The 23,955-nt window shown below is 51.5% G+C and overlaps 1 protein-coding gene across 4 annotated transcripts in view; it reads left to right on the top strand.

Moving 5' to 3' along the window:
- CNTFR (ciliary neurotrophic factor receptor) overlaps positions 1–13,739 on the top strand; it is a 172,290-nt gene extending 158,551 nt beyond the window's left edge. For 2 of the 4 annotated variants that reach the window (XM_072360370.1, XM_072360373.1), the window contains exons 7-10: positions 448–611; positions 10,878–11,058; positions 11,755–11,899; positions 12,353–13,735. In XM_072360370.1, the coding sequence (XP_072216471.1) occupies positions 448–611; positions 10,878–11,058; positions 11,755–11,899; position 12,353 (491 nt within the window). In that variant the 3' untranslated portion in view covers positions 12,354–13,735. Of the gene's footprint in view, positions 1–447; positions 612–10,877; positions 11,059–11,754; positions 11,900–12,352 lie in introns of all 4 variants that reach the window. The other 2 variants (XM_072360371.1, XM_072360372.1) reach the window with 2 other exon arrangements.
- Positions 13,740–23,955: the final 10,216 nt, after the last annotated feature.

Consider the following 23,955-nt stretch of genomic DNA (forward strand, 5'->3'; position numbering starts at 1 on the left):
AGAGACTTAGAGTGGAAGGTGATCACCACAGGGTTCTCCTGTGCTGCATACAATGGGCCAGTGCCTGGAATCCCCAGCCCTAAACTCTGCAACCTAAGAGGTGAGTGGGTTTGATGACAGGTCAGACTCCCAGCCATCTGCAGGAGCAAGGAAAGCGTGGGGTTAGGGCTCAGCAAGCTCTCTGCTCTCACCCAGGTACCTGCAGGGAGGAGGGATGCTCTCTGTTCTGTCCAGGTGCTGGCATCTCCTTGGTACTGGTTAATTCTGAGGCAAGACATTCCTGACCCATGGACACTAAAAGGTGATTTTCTGTGGCTCATGAGCCATCACATGGGCTTATTCATCCCCAGAGCACATCACTTAGGCGGGCTTTTCACCCACATCCCCACTGTAAGACCCATTGCATCCTATTAGTGGGACTTTAACAGCCATTCCTTTCCCTTCCAGTAAAGCCAGATCCTCCAGAGAGCGTGGTGGCCAAGCCTGTGCCCAATAACCCTCGGCGGCTGGAAGTGTCATGGCAGAACCCTTCATCCTGGCCAGACCCCGAGTCCTTCCCACTCAAGTTCTTCCTGCGCTATCGACCCCTCATCCTGGACCAGTGGCAGCACGTAAGTGATGCTGAGCAGGAGGCAGCAGGCTGGCGACATGGGGTAGCCAGGGACCAAGGAATGTCTGTTCACTTCCCTGTCAAGACAGCCCCTTTTCCTCTCTTTTTTTTTTCCACATCCCTTTTCTTCCTCTTTCTTTTAAGTCATATTCTGCCTACAAATGGCTCTGCAGACTCTCCCCTCTCTGCATTTTAATCCGCGGCCTGTATCTGTTTTCCATACATATGTTCTATATAAAACCTGCCAACAAGATGTAAAAGGCATTTAAAGTATAAATGTCACTGCATTTAAATGTGCCTCTGCCACATTTAGATTTTGAGCCGAAGATAAAATACCGTTCGCCGTAACTCAGGGCACAGTCGGCAATGGAACAATCGCCGCGATGTTATCGTATTTCTTACTTTTATTTCTTGTTTCTTTAAAAAAAAAAAACTTGTCAGTGAAATCCTTGGCAGCCCGCAGGACAGATTTCATTTGTTAGCAGCAGGAAGATAACGAACAGGAGTTTTTTTCTTTTTTTTTTTTTTTTCTTCTTTGCTATATGCTGCTTGCATGCTCCACTTATGAAGGAAAGCAATCTGCTGTTGGATGAGAGGTGCTGCTGCACCGGTGTGGCTCATCCCTACATCAATGAGATGGGCCAGAGAAAAGCCAATTAGGCAAGCGTGGCAGCGGTTTGCTTGATGAGGCACTTTGCCCAGAAAAGAGACAAATGGGAGCCAGCGTTCCATCCCCAAGGAGCTCACCTGCGATGCGGAGCCGAGAGGGATTTTCTGCCAGACAGCTCTTCTTAGGGAGAAAAACATCTCAAAAAGGGGATGAGAGGCTTTGCGCTGCGCTCGTGTCTCTGTAAGACGTCATCATCCCAGTGGGTTTTTCTCTTTCGGTTGCTTTTCTTTGATAAGGTAGCGGCGCAGGTCTTGTTTCAGACTGAAGCGTTTTGCTGATGGCTTTGAAAACCAGACAGGTGCCAGTAGAGTCTTCTCCCACTTGTCTCTCCTTGCCCTTCTCTTCTCAGAGGGAGGGAGAGAGCAGCTGCCAAGAGCTCTGCTGGGGTAAGTGAGCGATGGGAGAGCTTGGATATTCACATGGTTGGAAGAGTTTTTTGATTTTGAGAAGGAAAGTATTCAGATTGTGGGGAAAGGTGGAAAGTGCGTGGGAAATATAAAATGCAAAGTCGCATATTTCAATTTATGAAACCATTGTGAAAAAGACTGATTCTTTCCCCAGCTGCAGCCTGGTCCTCATGATACAAATGGGCTGCTTCCTGCCTCAATGTTGGGCTGGGACTGAGCCCATGAGGGGACAGGACGTCACACAGCCATGGTGGGAAATACATGGAGGTGTTGGAGACACTGGCGCGAGGCACCCTGGCTGCAAAAGTCAGCTTCAGGACAGTCAGAAGTTGGCTTCCCAAGCTGCAGAGCAGGAATAGTCCTGAGGATGGGTGCTTGAGAGCTGGAAAGCACACCATCCCAGGAGGGCACAGTGGTCCCAGTGGTGTCACTCTTAATCCATGGCATCTTGCAGGACATGTTTTCTCAGTCACTGGCTGATGGAGAAGTGTGTTTGGGGAATAATTTGCTCAGTAAGCAAGTGCAGACATTCGGTGAGCAAGGTACCAGCCTTGCTTTCTGCCTCCCTGCCCCACTGGCTGCATAATGAAAATTCTGATTTATGGGTGATTTGAGGAAAACTGCCACTATTCATCAAATGAACTATTTGCAAAACCTAAATCAGTCAGCTCCCAAACACCAGGAAAGGCAGTGCTGCAGCAGCCAGAGCCCTAGGCCCCCTGGGTGTGCTCAGCCACAGCCCTCCTTAGCCCATCTGAACACCTTGCAGATATAGGGGTTTGCAACCAAAAGTGAGTTGCCAGATGCTATGAACCCGAGAGGTTTACCATCCCTGGAGGTGTTGAAGAAACAAGATGTGGTACTGAGGGACATGGTTAGTGTGCATGGCAGTGATGGGTTGGTCTAGATGATCTTAGTGGTCTTTTCAACCTTAATGATTCTTTGATTCTATAAGCTCTGCTTTTCTAGACCCATTGCTTGTTGGCATCTTGAGAGTACCCAAGGAGCACCCAAAATCCATCCAGGAGAGGGAAGGTCATGGCTTGGTGAAGCCAAGGCCAGCTCAGCATGACCTAAGTTGGTGGTAGGTCTCTCCCTATAGGGACAGGTGTCCTGAGATAGGATGCAATAGGACCTATATTTACACAGCAAGGTGTTAATTTGTGCTGAGGTGAATGTTTCCTGCGTGCTGTGTGGAATGTAATGTCTGTTGCTGTTGGAGCAGGGCTAGAGGGCAGCTCCAGAGACGGGCCAGAGACTCAGCCCTTCATGCTCGCATTGCACGTGGCATTTCTTGGCAAAAGCTGCAATTCCTTCCTCCCCTCCACCTCCCATTATCTGCACAGGGGCTGATTTATGCACAGCACCTCAGCAGACAGGACTGAATGAGCACTAATAGGATCAGATGGATGTCGAGCTGTCGAATACTGTAGGGCCTGATTCAATCAGCGTCTGCTTTCTCCCAGGCTCTTCCTTTCAGGATTTTAATAATGCCAGGCCTTGGCACCAGAAGATGAAGCCGTCCGTGGCGGGAGCAGTGGATCTTATCGAGAGTGCTGCTGGGTGAGCCAGCTATCATTGCACAGCATCTTCCCTAGGGACAGCCAGCCTGGGCAGTGCAAAGCAAGGGACACAGTGGGGACCCTCCTCCCCTCCTTGATGTGTCAGAGTGCTCACAAAGGTGCGTTTCAGCCTCAGCACGCTGTTTGCCCTCCCTTCCCTGGGCTCAGCAATGAATTTCCGCTCAGGCCACTTAGCAGCTCTTGTGTTGGAGTTTGCTCTGGGAGTTATTACTGCATGCTCTGGGATTTATTAGCACAGAGAGACGATGAGTGTCCACGTGTGCGGGATGCTGCTTGCAGCAGAGCCGTCGTGCCACCTTACAGCAGCTCTGCTGAACCCAGGCACAGGCATTTGCCAGCTGTGCAGGACACACAGCCACACTGTGTCATGTCAGGTGGTCACTCCATCCCACTGACACTGAGCTCACCCAGAAGGTTGAGCAGCTTCAACGTCATGCTCTTCCCTTCTGGAAGAGGGGCTGGCAGTTTCTTTCCTGCATGAAGAGAGATGAGATATTTGTAGCCTAAACAGGTTTTTCCATTTTCTCCTTTTGGCAGAATCTCATGTTCTGTCTCCTAAATATAAAACATTAAATGTTCAGGGTATCCTTTATTTTTCTCCTGCTTTTAAGTTTGTAATTCAAGCCAGATTAGCATGGTTTCCTCTTCTGTTTTATAGCCCCATCCTGGCCCCAAGCGAGCTCTCCTAATGCTCTCAGATGTTCCTCTAATGGATTACCTAGGCTGGAACTGGATACCCTTTCCTAATGGATTGCTAATAGCCTGTTTCTGGTTTTACAGGCTCCTTCGGTTAACTCGCAACAGCAGCTATCTCTGTGCACTCCTGCAGGCTGCCCGTGAGCACGGCTGCATGCACACTCGTGGATGCGATGGCATGCAGGTCCTTGGCCATGGCACATGCCCCCATACACACACACAGATGAGGATGTCCTGGGTGACTTCATGGAGCCCAACACAGCTCATGTACCAGATCTACTCCTGCTCCAGGGTATCATTTGGATCAGGACCTCTCCATTGCTGTTTCTAGTGGAGATGGTGTGCGCTGAGCACCGACAGGGTTGGTGCACAGGCGCAGGAATGTGGCAGTGCTCAGAGGTAGTTGTAGCGCTGGCAGCCAAGGGAGGAAAGGAGGATTTCCTCTGGTGAGTTGCCAGCAATTTGCAGATGCTGTCGTGAAGTTTAATTGAACGCATTGGCCGTGCTGACAACACGAAATGTTAACGAACCGTGCATCTTCAGATTTGCAGAAAAAGGTCATGAGATGTTTAAAGCTAATAATGCGGCGGGGTTTTCTCCTTCATCTTCTGTTTTGGAAGCATTAGAGACATGTCTGTAAGCATTTGCAAAGGCTGGAAACAGTTTTCCTTAGAACATCTAGTGGAGATCTTCATGCCATGCCGGGATGTGAGGTGGCTGTGTGCAGCGGTCTATGCAGGGTCTGTTGTGATACCTCCCCCAAGCAAAGCAATGTTTTCTACCAAATGTGTGACTCTTACAGGCATAGCATGCAACATAGCACGCAAGTATGTCCTAATCCTACACACCACTGCCCATGATGGGTAAGGGGAAGGAAGGAGCTGGGAAAGCAATTAGTGTGACCACCGGCTGCAGCCGCATTCCCATTGGGGTGGCAGCAGTGTCACTTTGTGGCACCACATTTCTTTGTGCCTCTTTGCATCCCTGTGCTGCTTTGCCTGTGTTACCCCTCTTCTCCAGGCAGCTTTGGCAGGGAGGTCACCCTGACCCTGTGCCATTAAAGCTTCACGCCTGGTCGCTTTTACTGCAACAATTCTCTTCCTTCCCCTCCTGGCTGCAAAGTCAGTGATTAAAAGAGAGAGGGGGGAAAAAAAAATTAATAGAAGGTAGGAGGGAGTGAAATGTTGAGGCTGGAATAATGTCGCTTGCATCTTGGTGTGGGATAGGCAGAGCAGAGGTGCCCAGAGCTGGGAGTCTCATCTGTTGCAGTCCCTCTGCATTGATCCCAGTGGTAGGAGGAAGCTTTTGTATGGTAACTATATCTGCAGCCGGAGCCTGGAGATTGGTGCTGAGTGCCCTGAGCATCCCAGCCCCATCCTCCTGCGGCTGCAAGCGAAGCAAGCTCTGACAGTTGTCACTTGGCAGGAGGGGAAGGCGCATCCGGAGACAGAGTCCCATTATTAACGAGATTACAGCTGTGCTTTCAAAGATGCTCTTTATTTTAAGCCAGAAGGGAGCCATTCAGCCTCATCTGGTGTGAGACAAGCCAAGCTGCGGAGGAGCCCTGCAATAATTCGTCCTCCCCAGCCAATAGCTGGAGCTGAGCTGCGTGCTGCAGTCTTTTTGGTGGGGTGACTGCAAGGGACAATGGCTTGGACCCCACTGGGCTGCTCCACTGCCTGGCTTGCAGAGAGGAGGCACAGGGGGAGGAGGGTCCTTCACTTTTCCCAACCTTTCAGTTATCACTGAAGGAGGGAGAAAGTTTTGTCTGGGGTTAACCAAACTGATTCCCACAGTGCCACAGGAGGAGGTGTTTTGGGGTCTCTTTTATTAGTAACTGGTATCAGACTTATATGATTTCCAGACAAAAATGGGAAAACAAAATCTTTCTTTGCCTCTGCTGACAGCATTTCACAGGCAGCAACTGTTTGCTGTGACCCAGCTCTCAGGGTTAACCCTGGTTTGAAGCAGGAGAAAGCCCACCAGGAGCAGGTGGGCTGCAGAGAGCAAAGGCACCTAAAGCAGCAGCAGCATATGCAAGAAGGCACAATGCCTGGTGATTGTTGGCCACAATCTGGGGGGCTTTCCTTCTGCATTCCCCTGCTCACTCACATGATGGGACCTAAGCAGATGAGCTTCAGCTCTACAAAAGCCAGGGTGCTCCTTTTATTTTGGGGAGGCCAGATGTGTTCAGTTTAGCACCTGGGCAGTGTATGCCCCAGAGGACTTGCTGCATGCTGTATTTGTGTTCTTTCACCTACAAAAAGATGTGTGGCTGATGGAGCAGTGCTGGTTTTCCCTCTGCTCAGTCCCAGCTGTGCATGACAGTGGTGGTCACTGGGGAGGGCTGGATCCCACTGTAGGACCTGGGGTTGTTACCCAGTGCTGTCACTGCAGCACCCCCTTCCAGGAGTCATAACGTAGAGTGGGAGGCATTGAGGAATGGAAAGAAGAGCTACAAACACATTTTTGTGTGGGATGCAAAGAGAAATCCAGTCCTCCCTTCTCCACCACCTTCCAGAAAATTGCAGCCCCAAGCCCAGCTGCAGAGCAGGGAGGGCATCAGCCCTGTGTGCATCACCCTGTTCACCAGTAGTTGCTACCTGGCTGCACAGAATGGAAACAGAGCTAGACTGGGAGCAGAGCACATTGTGACTTTTTTACTTCCAAGGCACCTTGGCAGGACAGACTAGGGGAGCACGGGGGGGAAAGCACTGCCTTAACCTCCACTGCACTGGGTGGGTGGATACAGTGCCCTTCAAACTTCTGTTATCAGTGAGAAGAGAGATGGGCACTGCTCAGTGCGAACGCCGTCCCAGGGATGGGGACCTGCAGGATGCCAGCCCATGCTGCCCTAGGCAAGCTGTAGGCTGAATTACTGCAGCTCAAGGGCTCTTTTTCATTTCTCTCTGGTGGTTTTTTGTTGTTGTTGTTTTGGTGGGGTTTTTTTGCAATGCTAATAGCTCTGCACTGCACTGGCTGCTGATCCCTCATTAATCTGGGCAGCGCTTCACAGCCAGCCAGAGTGACTTTTGGCAGGTGCACAAAGGCAGGCTGCAAAATGTGGACCCCTCCAGCCAAAAAAAAAGAAATTACCATGCACAGCCTTACTCCAACTTTTGTCTCTGTGTGGCAGGGATGCGGATTAAGGAATTTCTCCCTCTCCCTTTGATGCTGTGTGCCCAACCATCCCTCCACGTCCTCCCCAGTCTGTCCTCGCTGCCTCTCCCTTCCTGTGTCCAGTTGGACCTGCTCCCTGTGTGTTTTCCCATCTGCTGCTGCTGCTGCATTTCTGTGCTGAGACACAGGCACCTGCTCATGGACTTTCTCATCAGCCATGACAAAGCTGTTCCCCCTCTCTTGATATATCCCCTAGCTCAGAAATGCCTCTTGGAAAACCCAAACTGCACTTAAGGACATCTATGTAAGGGGGGAGACGGCCGTGTACCATACACCTTCATTTTTTATCTGCTGTCTAAATAGCTTAGGACAGCATCCTCCAAGATGCTTCATCCTGGTTCTTGGGAAGTGTCCCCTGTGACACCAAAGTGCCATCTGCAAACATTAAGCTGCAGACCAGATGCATCTGGTGGGCAGCAGAAGAAACAGGTGCTGAGATCATCCTCTCAGTGCTGGATGCGCAGTGCTGGGTGCTAGGAGCCTGTCCCTGCTGGGCACCCTGATCCAGCTTGTGTTTGGGGCAGAGGAGCTCAAACCCCTTTCCTGCAGGACTGTGCCCTGGGAAGGGAGCAACTAACACTGGCCATAGAGATAAGAAGCAACACAGGGCTGGTTCTCTGCCTCTTCAGCAAGCTGGAAAACCAGTAAAGCCCAGCACAAAGCTATACTGGGGTCTGGGGTCTCGCCTACCTCTGCCCCATGCAAGGCCTTTCCTTGAAGGCATTTCCTCCGTGCAGACAGCTGCAGTCACATCCTTTGCTCCAGGGGGACAACAATAGCCTGTGATGACCACTGCTTGGCCCCTTTCATCTCCCCAGTGACACCCCGCAGTGCCATGGCACAGCTCCAGATGACTTTCCTGACACCAAGCATCAGGGCAAGGGGGGGACAGGGAACAGACACGGTGGCACACTCTGAGGCATAGAAGTATCTGTGCTGGAGCAGCCTTAGGGCTGTGTGCCCCAGAATGATGACCAGGCATTAGAGGCAAATTCTGGCTGAATGATCCCAAAATGCTGCACCCGCTTTCAGCACAGAAGCCTGCACCCCCAAACCCAGCACCCTGACTGCACCTGTGCCAGTGGGTCAGACCCCAGCTCAGTGCTTTTGCTCTTCCCTGTGGAGTTCATGCCACATGTGCAGAGATAAGCAGGGCTCAGCATCCCCCTGCTCATCCCCAAAAGTGCAACACTGAGACAGACACACACCTTTCTCCCTGCTCCCCTATGAATTTGATAGCAACTTTGCACCTTGCGGGCTGCAGAAGGCCCTTTGCTCCAGATGTGCTGCAGATGTGGGGCTCCAAGCCACTGGGAGCAGCTGGGATCACAGAGCCTGGCTTGCGGCAGGCTGCAGGCAGCGCTCAGAGGGAACAGGGGCAGAAAGGCTTTTGCCCACAGTGAGAAAGCAAAGTGTCGCCTTCTCTGGTGGGGAACTTTAGAGTGTCTCTGTAAAAGCTGAGGGTGATATCTGTAACGAAAGGATTAAATCTGTTTTGGGATGTTGAATATGCTGTGCAGGTGAGATGGGAGGAGGGACGATTGTTTTTCAGAATGGATTCCTTCCTTTCTGGTATCCCTGCAAGGAGCAGGGTGATGGCTTTGACCACACCAGCCACTAGCCAGGAAGTGCTGCCAAGGCACACATCCCTGGCTGGGATAATGTCCTCATGCATGCCAAGCTGCAGTGTCAGGACATCCTTGCCACATCAGCACACCGACTGTTCTTTGGTGCAGCCCCCTTGGCTGTTCAGTTCTTTTCAGCTTTTTGGGATGCAAGCAAGAACCAGGCAGAATTTTTCATCTTGATCTTGCTCCTTAACAACCAAGTTCTTAATAAAATCCAGCTGTCAGTGTTACCCTGGGCAGTGGGATGCTGTGCTGCAGCCTTCTGCTCCTGGCAGCGTCACCCACTTTGCTGCTGTCTCCTGGAGCCTCAGCCACCATCTGCTCCCACTCTCCAGATGTGAACCCTGGCTGAGTTCTGGGGCTCACTGAGGACAAAAGATGCTGTGGCATCTTCCTTGCATAATGTCATAGAATCATAGAATCCTTAGAGTTGGAAGGGACTTTGAAAGTTCATCTATTTCAACCGCCTGCAATGAGCAGGGGCATCTACAGCTAGCTCAGGTTGCCAAGGGGTTGATCCAGCCTTGCCTTGAAAGTCTCGAAGGATGGGACATCATCTCCTTTTTCTGTCACCACAGACACTGCTAAAGAGTCTGTCCTCTTCATTCCTGTAGCTCCTCGTCAGATGTTGAATGGCTGCTCTCAGCTCACCTCATAGCCTTCCCTTCTCCAAGCTGAACAGCCCCAACAATCAAAGCCTGTCCTCATAGGAGTGCTGTTCCAGCTTTTGGATCGTATTTGTGGCCCTCCGCTGGGTGTGTGCTCCAACAGGTCTATGTTCCTCCTGTGCTGAGGACTCCACATCTGGACACAGATGTCCCTGCCCCCCAGAGCTGCACAGAGCCACTGGGACCACAGTGCTTGGCTCGAAGCCATCAACAGGCTCAGAGGCCAAGCACCATGTCCGCCCTTTGCCTCCTGAGCAGATGGGCTGTATCAGTCCCTCATCCCCCCTGGACATGTTTATTATCAACATGTGTTGCAAGGGAAGGTGGTTTGTGTCAGCTGGACCAGTGGGGAGGACAAGGCTGCACAAAGGGGTATCCGTGGTCATACAGGGTTTGTATGGCCCCACGCTACTCCATGCCAGACACAATTAGGATGGATGGGAAATGAAACAAGTGGGTATTAATGATGAACCTCAAGGGAGGGTGCACAATGATGCACAGTGCTCTCCTGCAGCGGTCCCTTTGGTGACCACAGGAGTTCGATACAGCTTGGTGTTATCCTTGGCATGTTGTGTCAGCACTGAGCTTTCCGCTGCTGTCAGTGCCATGTGTTTGCTCACTAATGGCCCTGCAGTGTGGATGCATTTCTATCAGGACATGTCTCCAAGTGGATCAGGTGTCCCCAGAAGGTCTGGACTAAGATTGGAGTTAAACTGCTACATCAGTAGCCACATGGCCAGGAGGAAAACAGTGTCCCAGGGAGCAGTGACAACAAGACAGAGGGCTGTTTTTTCTAGGAAAGACAGTTGGACATGAGTTTATCCTTGTACGTATGCCCAGCCAGAGGGCTGCAAGCCCAGGATTGGGGCTGCTGGAGGTGTGTTGACAAGGGAACCTCCTCCCAGTCCTGAAAGCATGTGTGTGAACAGTCAGTGCTATGGCTGCACTGATCCCCATAATCCAACATGTCCAAGCAGAGCTATCCACACATTTACTAGTTTCTGGTGACCTCTAGAGGAAGCAGTTCCTCTCTGGTTCTGCAGATCTGGGAACTCACTGCACCCTTGGCTTAGTTGGAGCTGGAGCATCTCCCTGTGTCCCTATGCTGCACAGTGGGCATACCTCTGGCCCAAACCTCCCCAGAAAACCCTCCAGTCTGGTTTGGAGGATGCATGGGGGCACGTGGATAACAGGGTTAACACTCTGCCCATTGCCATTTATGCACATCCAGCTTCAATCCCAGCCCTTTACCCCCTTGCTTTGCCTTCTAGATATTTTCTCCCTTTGGTGATAAAAAAGTGATGCAAACCAGTCTCTTCATCACCCTCTAGCTGGGCTAAACACACCCATCATCTCATACCTCCCACTGCCAGAGTTGCTCCTCTGGCTGCCTCCCATCCCCAGCAACCCCTGCCTGATCCCCACCTACCCACAGGTAGAGCTGTCGGATGGGACGTCACACACCATCACAGATGCCTATGCTGGCAAGGAGTACATCATCCAGGTGGCCGCCAAAGACAATGATATCGGAACGTGGAGCGACTGGAGTGTAGCTGTGCATGCCACCCCCTGGACAGAGGAGCCCAAGCACCTCACCACGGAGGTCCAGATCACAGGTGAGACCACCCTCACCCAGCACAAAAACCCTGCACTCAGGGGTCCTGGGAATGGAGGCCACAGTACTAGGGGTTGTGGGAGGAGGGGCACAGCCCCTTACCATGTACCTTCACACCCCTGTGACCCTGTAGCTTGGTTGGAATGGCTCAGGAGGTGCTGACTCAGCACACCCAGCTCTGGCATCTTCCTCACTGGGGTGCTCCAAGCACCATGTCAGAGCTCTGGATTTATTATTTGCTGGAGCGCTGCCCCCCACCATCTCCAGCTCTACCTCCACTCCACACCTCCGACCCCACACAATGGCTCGGAGCGATGCCAATTAGAAATAAAAGCCACCAAGTTAACAAGCCTCTGTTTCTAGGAAAGAGCTGGGACCGTGTCCAAATGCATGTTATCAGCCCTTGGCTTCCCAGAAGGATGGGAGCATGCCCTGCGCCGGTTCCCCTGACTGGCACCAGCTGTGGGGTGGCTGGGAAGCACTGGGGGACACTCATTGCCAGGCACTCTGGAACCCTCTGGGTCTACTGTTAGAGAAGGGAAAGTCCCACAGACCACATTGTCTCCATTCTCTGAATCTTGCCCATCCAGCTTGGCCCTAGTGTAGCATAGCTGGGCAATTTAGGGGTGGGATGTTCCTGTGGGAAACATCCTAGGGTGCCCCAGCTTCTCTCACCACCCACTCTCCCTCCCTACAGAGACGACGAGCACCAGCACTTCTTCTTTCATGCCGCCCCCCACCACCAAGATCTGTGACAAAGGGGCCAGTGTGGGCAGTGGGGCCGTGGCAGTGTGTTGGACAGCTGGACTGGTCTTGGCTGCCTATGGTGTCCTCTTTATTTAGTGAGTATACCCCAAATGGGGGGAATAAGAGATGGGGTTGGGTGCTGGAAGGGCATGAAGAGCTCAGGGTCTCTACAATAGTTGGGAAAGAGACACTGAGCAGTGGGTGATGGCTGGTGGGGAGGTGGTTGAGTCACCATCCCTGGGTTTGTTTAAAAACCGTTTGGTTGTGGTGCTCAGGGACATGATTTAGCAGAGGGTTGTTAGAGTTAGGGTAGCATGGTTGGATTGTGGTTGGACTTGATGATCTTTAAGGTCTTTTCCAACCTGAGCAGGGTCTGTTGGGAGGAGGAGGTGGACATGATGGCTTTGTGTGCTTGTGTTCTGAGGAGGTGTGCATTTCCTCTTGGGCAAAAAGCCATATTCAGATCAGCGTATCTCCAGAGCTATGTCAGTAGCTGGGCATGGCCAAGCTGGCGGTAGGATGAGTGACCCTTCTCTTCCCCATCACAGATCCCCATCCGTCGCAGCCCAGCGGAGACAACCTCCCACAGCCACCACCACCGCCACCACCACACTCCCTCCTCACCCTGCCCGTTTTGAGTCTCTTTATCTCTTCGATTTTGCACACGTTGAGGACGTATCACGCTTCTCGCCGTCGCTGCGGAGGAGGACAGAGCCACCATCCCTCCCTCCAGGGGGACCTGCCCCAAAAAGCCTCGCCGAGAGCCCAGAGCGAGGACACGCACTTGTCCCCATGTCGCCCACCCCGTCCCCACTCCCAGCAAGGCGCACCGAGCCCGGGCACTGTGCTGCAGCCCCGGACCCTGCAGGCCAGCCCCGCCATCGCTCATACAGCTAACCCGCCACGCCAAAGACGTGCCACTGCCGCGCCACCACGCCACCGGGACGCGGGTGACAGAGAGCGTGATGGCGCGCTCGGAAGAGGGGATGGGAAACAGGGACGGGGATGGAGGGATGCTCTCAACCTGTGGCCAAAGGGGGCACCCCGAGGACCGGACTAACTCCCCCCTGAGCTCTTGATGGCGTGGAAAACCTGGAGGGGTGCAGGATGAGGGCTTGGTCCCCTCCGAGGGGATGGTGGAGGGATGAACTGGTGGCTTTCAGGAGTGCAATGGGGATTCGGGAGCTGGCTCGGTTTTCATGGGGATAAAAGGGGATCAAAACAGCGACAAAAGCTTAGGCTCCCCACAGCAGCCCCCTGCAGAGCATCGTGGAGCCTGCCCCTCCAGCCAGCGCCCAGCAGCACCCAGAGGAGCCTTCACCACCCCATCCCCATGCCCCCACACTCTTTTAACCACGTTGGATACAGGGAATCGCCTCCATCAACATCTTTGTCTTACTCTTCAGCAAAATAAGAATAGCTTTGCTGTCCCCGTAGAGCTGGAGCCCCGCAGACCTGTCCCCCGCTGTCCTTGGCTGTCCCCATCCCACTCTGATCTCCTCCCCATCCCACCCCAGGCCCTGTTTTGTAAAGACAGCTCCTCTTGTCCCTGCCCTGAACCCAAGCGCAGTATTTAATACCGTACGTCCTAGTATTCCAACTGTTGACATGCTGTATTTGAATTTTTTATAGATGTATATATATAAAAAAAAAGAAAAAAAGAAAAAAAAAAAAAAGAAAGAAAAAAAAAAAATGGAGGGAAGGAGAAAAAAAATAAGCAGCCCACACAGACACACGCACACACACACACACACACACACACAAAAGCCAGGAGAGACGGTCTTCATTAAATGATCATTTCATGACCACTGGCAGCCCTGGGCATTATTTCCCCTCCGGATGGGTGGGTTTGACTGGGTGCACAAAACCTACACCTCGAGAAGGTGTAAGCATGGTAGTGGGGTGCCCACCCCTGGAAACCTGTGGATGGCTGTCAGTGTCCCATGTGGCATCCACGCTGTGGTGGGGAAGCTCCTGGCCTCTACTTGTACCCATTCATGGGTAGTGTGTTCCCAAGCTCTGGCTGCACTTTGGTACCTCTTAGGGAAGTGGGAGGACTGAGCTGTGGACATCTCCAGAGACAAGAGATGACACAGTCCCAATTAATGCACTTTCCTTGTCTGATTAATAATTTGACATCAGAAAAATGGCACTAGCCCAGATGCTTTGAGTTAAATTTCCGTGTGACAGTGCTGACAGGGTCTGGTTGTGGGGACAGCCTGCACTCATGGCTTGGACTCAGGAGCAGGATGCAATGCAATGGGGTCTGTGCCTCCATTTCCCCAGCCTGTGTCCCAGTTTCCTGCCACTGCAGTGTGTGCTTGTGTGTTCATATGCATATGGAGCACAGGCAGCCTGTGCTGGTCGCAGATCAGGGAACACTAGCAATCCCTTTGCCCTCTTGTTTGCCAAGGTCTGCTGGGATGGAAAGGAAGTAGCCACATGGGAGCAGCCTTTGTGCTGTCCTCATCTGGCCTTGCCTTTGCCTGATTCTGGGCCTTGTGCCTTTCAAAAAGAGATGGATGGATGGATGGATGGATGGATGGATGGATGGATGGATGGATGGATGGATGGATGGATGGATGGATGGATGGATGGATGGATGGATGGATGGAAGTTAACATGACCACAGCCCTGGGTTTTCACAGCCTTGAAGGCAGCACCAAATGAGCCATCAGCTCCCACCAGGTTCTCACTGTGGTTTTTGCTGTGCTGAGGCTTTATCAGAGGAGAGCTCAGCCCCGTGCAGCCCTGCCTCCTGCTCAGACAGCACTACCCTGGCTTGGTTCACTGGTTAATGTCCCATTACCAGACAACATGCCTCCATCATTTATTAATGTTTCATTAGTGTTAAAAACATCTGGTAATTAATTATGCACTAATTATGGATTCACAGCATTAAAAGCCAGGGTAATCAACCATAGCAGATGGCTCTCGGGGCAGGGGGAAGAGGCATCTCTTGGCAGAGAAGAAAACATCAGGCCCAGCCTTTTCCTGGAGGGAAGTATCCCAGACAGATTGCCTTCATCTCCATCAGGCTCTCCAAGTCTATGCTAGGTATGACTGGGAACCAGCTGCAAGCATATGGGCTCAGGCCTTTAAACAGAGAGGAAACCTGCCCCTCTCCAGCCATTTTAGAGACCAAGGGAGCAGTGTTCCTGTACTCAGGGCTGATGGAGAGTGGTGGCTTCTGCACCCAGTCCCAGGCACCCTCCGTCACCTGGAGTCTCGCTGCCAGCTGCAGGAAGCTGTTTGTCAGCCCCTCCACCGTGCCTGTCTGCATTGAGCAGCAGTCCATAAAGCAAGGGGTGTTATAAAAGCCCACTCATGGGGTGCCCCAGCGATATTGCCTACAGATGTGCAGAGATGTTTCTAACTCAAGAAGGTCCCCAGGGAGCATCCCTGCCAAGCAGAAAATCCATCCACTTAGCAGTATAAATCCATACAGGAAGAAAGAAGGAATTGCAGTGCTCAGAGAGCCCTGTGCATCGTATAACGTGAAATCCAATACATCAGCCAGGCTGAATGGGTCCCCGCATCTTCCCAGCACATATGTGGCAGTAAATCCCACCTTAGGTGTTGCTTTCGGCTGTGGCTGATGTGAGAGCAGCTTTTCGCTGCACTCCCCAGGCAGGCAGGCTCAGGAGCTATTTCCTGGCTGTGAGGCCATGTAAGAAGCAGAATGCTGCCTCACTCAAGGGATGGGCTTAGCAGCCAACATATGGCGTCAGTGGGGTTCCGCGCTTTGGTGGATGGAGGAGGAGCAGCAGGCATGGTGGTTTGTATTTGGGCTCTGGCAGAGCATCAATCCCAGATGAGAAGGATGATGCAGAGGGGTAAAAAACAGAAAGAACACCAAGACAGCTTCACAGACAGACCTGGACGTGCATACATCCTGTCAAACTGTCTGGAATGCAAGGTGGGATCTGCCAAGCCATCTGGCACAGGAGAGCTGCTGCTCTTTGGGGCAGACATCAACCTGGTCCCAGAAGGGCAAATGCCACAGCAAGAGGTGGGGAGAGAAGCACAAGCAGCAGGAGCTGGAGAGAGGTGGTGCTTGTGGTGGGAGGGTGAAGAGCAGCACCTACAAGAGGAAAGAAGGCAAATGAAGTCCATGTGATTTTTGGGAGCCTCTCGTCCACAACCTGCAACAGTCCCAAGTCCAGCAATGTGCAAGATCCCACCCAAAACCACAGGGTGTATGTTTAAAAACCACCTGCTGCTCCTGTGCCAACAGAGATATAGTGCTGGATGCCCTTGGCAGGTTGCAGCCTTCCTTCCAGGACTTTTCTCCCTCTCAGGAACAAGGTTGTGCTGCCAGGAGAGGCTTCTGCTTAGTGCTGGTGATGCAGGAATGAATTTGGGTGGTTCAGACACCACCTCAGGAAGAAGCAGACGGAGATGCAGTTAGCAGACATGGGGGTAAAGAGATCCTACCAGGGCACCCTCACAATGATGCAAGGCAAAGATTTGTAGCAGCAGGAAGTGACAGTCACAGCAGGTTGCCCATGTCAGCCTTGGAATGTCTGTCTTAGTTGGCTCCAGATTGGGACTTCAGGCCTTGATCCCTCTCCAAAAGAGGATATCTGTTGTCTGAAGAGCCTAAAGGACACTCCTCTTCCTCATCTCCACCCTGAACAGACCAGGATCTGCCCTGGCACTGTGTCCCTGGTCCCCAGACAGCTTGTCCTCCACTTCCATGCCCTCTCTTCCCCTTCAGACCAGTCCTGCCAACTCCTCATTCCAGAAGGCAGCACAGATGGGCAGCACCCACCTCCTGCTGCCCCGTGTCATCTCCCTGCTTACTTTCAGTCTCTCCCAGTGCCCTGATCAGGGTGACCTACAGGGTACATCTGCACACTCCAAAGCCTCCCCACATGAGAACACAGCAGCCGGGCCCAGCTTGCATGGCTCAGCTGCAGCATGCAGACCAGACCACACCAGCGTCCCCTAATAAGCAATTGACTCTTTTTTTCCCCTCCCTTTCAAGAAAAAGCCAAGCATTAATTTGGCTTCTGCCACTCTGTTTATCTAATAGCATCTCTGATTGATTGTCTTATTTATAACCCAGATCCGGTGTCTGGGCTGCTTGCAGAGACAGGAATGATTGATGGGAAGAAGACAGCCGGGAGAGGACTTAATGGAGCTGTGTGGCTGAGCAGCAGTCTTGCAGTAGTCATGTCTGAGCAGTGGCTTAGACATGAAATGCAAGCATCTCCCAGAAGTCTGGGCTCCCTTTCTCCTCTTGCACATGGTTCTTGGGGAAGATGCTAGGTGTTGGGAGAGGACACCGGGGCCAGGGATGGTGTTCAGGTCTCCTCCATCAGTGTGGGCAAGAATGGGACAAAGGGACACAGTCATCAGCAACTTGTGCTGCTCACTGGATTCTTGTGCCAACCTGAATACATTTCAGACCTCTGTCCCACCGCAAAGAGCAGCTGTGCCCTCTGCAGGACCAAACCATGGCTGACATCTTCAGGTCTCCAAGATGATGTTCAGCTTTGATCTGAGTCAAAGCAAAACCCTCTGCTTGTTATAAAGTTCAGTTTAGGGGAAAAAAAAAAAAGAAAGAAAGAAAGAAAAAACAACAACCAGCATATTGGTTCAGTCAAAATATTTCACGGTTGTTTAACAGTCTTTATTTTATGTCTGATTGTAACAGATAATCTAATACAACCCTAGAGCAAAGCCAAACACTGAGTTCTTTCATGATGAGGGGTCCCATCAGCCAATTTTGACGTGGCCAAACCCCATCACTTTCCTTGTTTTTTGTTTTTCTTCCTTTCCTTCCACATCTGAAATATGAGGAAAACCAAAGCAACTTCACGAACACCGTAGAGCAAAGGAAAACGCTTTGAGAATGAGTCTCTTGTCCACTTTACTTTTGGCACATTCACATTCCCACCACCAATACCAGACAGACTCTACCCAGTGCCTTTTGGTAGAGATTTGTCACTCTGGGGAAAAAATAAAAAACTCAAGGAAAATCCCCCACACCATCCAACACAAGCTGAGTGTGCACATTCCTTTTGGGGTCACCTCACCCTGTGGCTGAGGGGGTAGGAGAGGTCCAAGATGAGGTGATCTGTGCAGGATGTTAAAAGAGGCCCTGATGCAGCAGCCCCTGAGCAGAGGGAGAAGAAAGCAACCTTTGATGTAGAATCTCTCCTTTTGCAAACACAATGAGTTGCAGAGGAGTTTTATAAACATGGCTATTGTTGCTCCATCCCTTTGGTGGGAACAGATGGTCCAAGCGCTCAGTTCGGCCCCCCTCTCTTTCCCTCAGCCCCCCCCCCCCCCCATTAATAAAGCCCCAGCAAGTCCGGCACCGCTAAGGTTTTCCCAAGGGGGATCAATAAATAAATGTAATAACAACAAAGGGGCCCATGCAGACAAGATTCTGTTACAAAGAGGCCTCGGCCCCCCTCCTCCTTTCCGGGCGAGAGACATTGCGCACAAGCACTCCAGTCAGTTCGGGGAGAGGTTGCTCCACCCCCACTCTTGATGAGCTGGGCAATATCTGGAAGTCAGGATGACAACATTGATGCCACCTTGAAGCCTAGACCATGGGATTCTGATGGCATGTGGCACCTTCTTACATACATAAGCCATATGATGACAACCTGGGGAAAAGGTTTAGTCACCAACCCTGGGTATGTGGCAGGACGATGTCCTCTTCTTCTAAGGTTTTTTAGCTAAATGATTGCTCCAGATCTTTTCCCAGCCTTATCACTGTAAGTACAGATCTCTGAGGATTCAGTATTCAGATTCAACTTCATCTCACTTACTGTCTTGTTGTTGCTTGATAATGGAGAATGAGGCTGTTTTATGACCAAAGAAAAAGCAGTGGTGAATGTCCCTTCTCTTGGTGGCATGGTGAGGTTTTAGGCAGAGCTTTTGCAGTTTGCATGGATTAAACCCGGAAAGAGCAATTTGCAGAAGGAAATCACCAAAATTCACCACGTGGAAATTACCAAAATCCACAATGTGGCCAGAGAGGAGTTTCTCCAGGAAGAACAACAGGGTTTGAACATGGCCAACATCACCTCACTGGTCTCAGAATAGTATACTCCTACTCAATCATGTGATCATCGAATGGGCTTTCCTTTGGCAAAGGATGAAACGCACTCAGTAGAACTCTCCATGGACTTGTCTGCTGGGGACGAGGCTCGGACTGGAGCAATCCCAAAGGTACAGCACAGTGGGTGCTGCCTGGACTTTGGCAGTGTGCAGGATGGGCTGAGCCGAGGGCTTGGTCCAACTGCCACATCCCTGCTCCAGATACATCCCTGCTCCAGTACAATGGCAGACAGCCATTGTACCACCTCCTCTTTGGCTGCTTCCATCGCCCGGATGTGGTGGAATGTTATTTTTATCTTTGAAGAACTCCTGCAGCTGGGGGTCAATTGGACAAAACACGTCTCATGCACATCCCCCCACAGCCCCTGGCCTCACTCCCCCTTTGAGCTGCCCTGGGAATCCTCCCCTCCCAGCCCCTCACTCATAAAAAAATTAAAACTCTCGATATCATCTCCCATAAATGTGGATTTCAGGCCCCGTCAGTCACCAGACACGTCCCACAATCTGTGTTGGCTGCAGACAGCTGGAGGGGCTTGTGGAGGACCAGAATGACTTCACACCACCTCCCACGGTCTGGGGTTACCCAGAGGGCTTGTTGCAGGAAGGGAAGTACTCAGATCTTATCCCATCTCACCGCTGCCACCACAACACACCCAGGTCACATCAGGATGGGAACTGGTCCAAAGGATGGTCCTGCCACCATCCTGATGCACTCAGGACGCGGATGTTGTCCCCATGGATAAAAGCAAGACAGCTGGCCCAAGCTGCGGTGCTGGTGAGGTTTATGAGGGCTGACCCCTCGCACTGAGCGCCTGGGGCAGGATAAATCCCACTCCGCCTTGGAGTGCAGGTGCATGGGGCTGACAGAGAGGGGAAGGGCTGCAGATGCATGGGGGACCCTGCAAGGGGGATCGATGCGGTGCTTCAAGTCCGTCCCTGAGAGCAGTCCCTTCCATCTGGTGAGCAGTGGGAGCAAGGCTGGGGGCACCGGGACAGCTGAGAGATGGGAAGGACACAGCACTTACTGGAAACTCATCACGGCTGGTGGAAGCAGCCCTGCTCTGTGGGGATGGGACAGAGCTGTCTGATACCCAAAGATGTCTCTAGGAATGTCTACTCTACAGCAGAGATACACACTGGAGCCCACTGCATTGCTCTGCGGCTGCACTCGGCCAAGGGAGCCAAAAGACCTGCACCATGCTGTTATGTAGGCTGCTCTAAAAGTAATGCCTCCTACAGAAATTACAACACAAAACGCAATAGCACTGCTTTATACAGCAAATTCTCAGCTACAAAACACTATTTTTCAACGTGGTCACCACCGCTGGCCAATTTGCATTGATGAGCTGATTGTAACACTCTTCATTTCATGGTATGACAGCTGTGCTTGGCCATCTGGAACGTGGCTTGTCTTTCACTTTGCTGTCACCACTATTAAAACGCACCATTGTGCTAAAGTCCGCTGTTCAGTCTCCATAAATGTTCAGCGAACATCAACAGATGTCAGTGGGTGCCATTTTTTCTCACTGGGAGGAATTCAATGGCACACCTTTGCTTCATGCACATTTCCATGTCAGTGTTTCTCAGTGTTTGAGAAACTATTGAGATCTGCACTGAGAAAGATGCAGATACAGCCCACGATCCCGCCAGCAACACCTCAGGCAGTAGGTCTGGCCAGGCTGGGACATGGGATTATTGAGAACAGGATGGAGAGCTCTATAAGAGCAATTGGTATGTCAGTTCACATCCCACCTCCTATTTCATGTAGTGCTCAAGGAGCAGAGCAGGGGGAAGGGAGCCTTTTTCTGAGTGAATTATAATCATATTTTGGTTTGTTTGCTTGTTTGTTTTTGGTTGTTGTTGTTTGTTTTGTTTTACGTAACACAAAGAAGGTGGCTGAGCTTGAGGGTGGATAAATGCCCAGCACAGAGCACCTGGCTAATGACAAGCATGAGCCCAGCGTTGCACTCTTTGAAGTCAGTGCATCTTCATGTTCTCGGCAGTCTGGGGGCTCGAACCCTCTGTGCATTCCTTCTGCCACCATGTAGATAATTTATGGACTTGGAAGGCTATCCAGAAACTTCTCTGTGCACCGCCAGCATCAGCCCAGTCCAGCTGGCTGGGTCATGTTTGATCCCCATGAAGAGCTCTGCAGGAGCATGGTGTCGCATGAACCAGATCCAAAAGAAAATGTTTTCCTTGATGTTCAAATCACATTTGGGGACCCTCGGCTGCAAGGTGGCATCGTTTCTCAAGGTAAACCACCCCTCTAGTGCACACCACCTACCCTGCCTCACCAGCAAGCCACTGACTGACAAATGTGTGCACACTTTAATTACAGCACTGCAAAGCCTCCTCATGCTGTTTCGTTGGATAGCTCATCTATTTGAGGAGCTGGAGCGGCACTTACTCAGTTCAGCAGCACAAGGCTCTGGATTTTCAGGCCTTTAATATTCACTCTGATCTGTTCATAAGTTATTCATAGGGTGTGGGAAATGCTTCACAAGAGAACTCGCTCCAAATTGCAAGCACTTCTGAGGCATCTTGCAATCTGCTTGCGCAGGAAAAGGAGGGAAAAGTAATAAATAAATGATTATTTACAAATTATTTACTTGTCTCCACTAATTTTTGTGCTGTTTACCTGGCAGCAGTCTGAAGCCAGGAACAATTAGAAATGACTCTCCTCATGTATCAGTGGCTGGAAGTTGTGCTACACAGGGGGGAAGAAAGCCGGTGCAGCAGAGGAGCGAGGAGGAGCTGGTTTGGGCTGTCATTACTGGCCATCAGGTGCATTCTTGCTTGGTCTCCACACTCCAGAAAGGGTCGTTATGGACAAAGCCTCCTTCTGCCATCATCTGCTCAGACAGCAAACCTGTCTCTAAAGCATTCTTATTTGCATGCCTTCTGGACAGGCAGCCAACAGCTCCCTGACATAGCTCGCTGCAATGGAAGTCCCCCAGAATCTGTCCATGGGAAGCAACACCAGCAATCTAGGAATGTCTTTATTGCCCCAGTTGACCATGATACATGGAGTCAGCCCAGAGCCTTAAAGCATACTGAGAGTCATGAGGGATGCTGGGATCTGCAGAATATGACCAGGTCTTGCTAGGAGGCAACTCACTGCTCCACGGGAGTTGGGAATTTGTAGGGAACACTGGAGAAGGTCTCTGGCATGAACTATGCAGCAGAACTTGACAGAATGAGAAGCGTGGCTCATTGAGATGTCACCAGTGGGGTAAATCATGCATACAGCCCACGTATCACCCCAAAAAGCACAGGGGAGCTACCCTGGGGCAAAGCCATCCCAGGAGGAAAGGGCTACCAATGTCAGGCAATGGAATGAACCCATTCCCCTTTCATCCTCACTTCCATCTTCATCTCCCATAGTAAAACAGAGAGTCGATGGTGAAAAGGGATGAAGAGCACGAACCTTAATGTGTAGGTGTCCATTAGGGAAGGAAATGGGAGGAGACAGTCTGGCAGTGTTGGGACAGTCAGTCAGGCTGGGAACTACTCATACTCAGCTGGGTTGACGCATCCTGCAGATCTCCCCACACTTCATTCCTGTTCTGCTGCTTAGGGTTTATCAATTCCCTCCAGCTGATCCTGTATCCTTACAGGCCAGTCCTGGAGCACTCTGGGCAAAGGCAGCTCTGGAATGAGACTCAGGATGCCTTTCAGGTGGCTAGGGGTGTGCAGACGGGAAATGATGGCTGGAGCTTGAGCTTAGACTGCTGCTGAGAGATGACAAAGCACACAGCTTGGGTGGTGTAGTTAACCAGTCTGCTGTGAGCCCATGCTGCAGAATGGTGACCCACAGGAGGCAGAATGACAGTGTAAAAATGACTGATTAGGTGCACAGACAGGGGAGATACAAGTTGGGCTATCCAGCCCTGCAATATCCAGGCTGCAGTCCACTGTCAGGTCAGCGGGCAAGCAGCAATGCTGGAGCTGGTAGAAACATGGGTAACAAGCCCAGCTGCAAACATCTGGATTTGCAGCCCCTCTTGTCATTGGCTTGAGGAAACAATGCAGCTGAGGAGGCAAGAGGGGAGAAAGATGTGGAAATGCCTGTAGGCCCCTTGGCCAGCACGTGGATCCAGCAGAGAGGGATTTGCACCTGGCTGGGAGCTGGCAGCAGTTTACTCGTTCACACCAGCCTGCTGATCTCCTTCCACAGCCCCCCAGAGCCCGGCTCTCTGGTGTGAGATGAACACTGAGCAAAATACCCCCTTTTTTCCTGCCACAATAACCCTCTTTAACTTTTCAACTTATCACCTGCACAGAGGTTTATAACATTTTCAAGCTAATGGCGTCTCCAGTAATGATACTGCAGATGTACAAGCTGCATCCTGGGATGAATAAATTATAGGAGGCAGAGTAAATTGCAATGGGAAGGACAGCAGCTGCAGGATGGAAACAGATGGCTTTGCCGCACGCCACAGCTTGCTCTCAGTGCGGGGTATGTTCCCAGGGATGGCCTTTTCCTGGTGGCCCTGACAGCCACCTGGGCACACCTGAGGCTGCAGGTCCCCAGAGCAGCAGCGAAAGCTCCAACCAGTGCTGAACATCATTGAGTGCTGCCGTGCAGCTGGGTGGTGGGGTAGCTCAAAACTGCCTCTGTTCCAGAACTGCTGCCCTTGTGTATCCCAAAGGACCACTGGGGCTGAGTTTGGTCCTTCTGCTCTGCTCCTAGTATTGCCAGTGTGATACCCTTAACCCTAGTGGCTGGGCTAGAGCTGGGGAGTCCCAGCAATTAACCCCACAGCTTGGTGTTGCCCTGCAAAGTTCTGGAGAGCAGCAAGATGTTGCCAGGTTGTGGTGCTTTCTTCCTTTTTCTGCATTCCACCAGCCAAATCCTTCTGCAAAGCCACCATGCCAAATGCTGACCTACGTGTCAGTATTGCCATGTGCACCAGAACAGGATGTTAGGACTCTGGGGAGATGTTCTGGAGAGAGAAGGAGATGTTCTCCTTATTAGTGCTCAAAATCCTCCTAGTAAAAGCAGTTTCCAGTGCGTTTTGGCCCACATCTTGGCTGCACCACAGTTTTCTGCGTGTCTCCATGTTAG

Source organism: Excalfactoria chinensis, chromosome Z, assembly GCF_039878825.1.
Source record: "Excalfactoria chinensis isolate bCotChi1 chromosome Z, bCotChi1.hap2, whole genome shotgun sequence".
NCBI lineage: Eukaryota > Metazoa > Chordata > Aves > Galliformes > Phasianidae > Excalfactoria > Excalfactoria chinensis.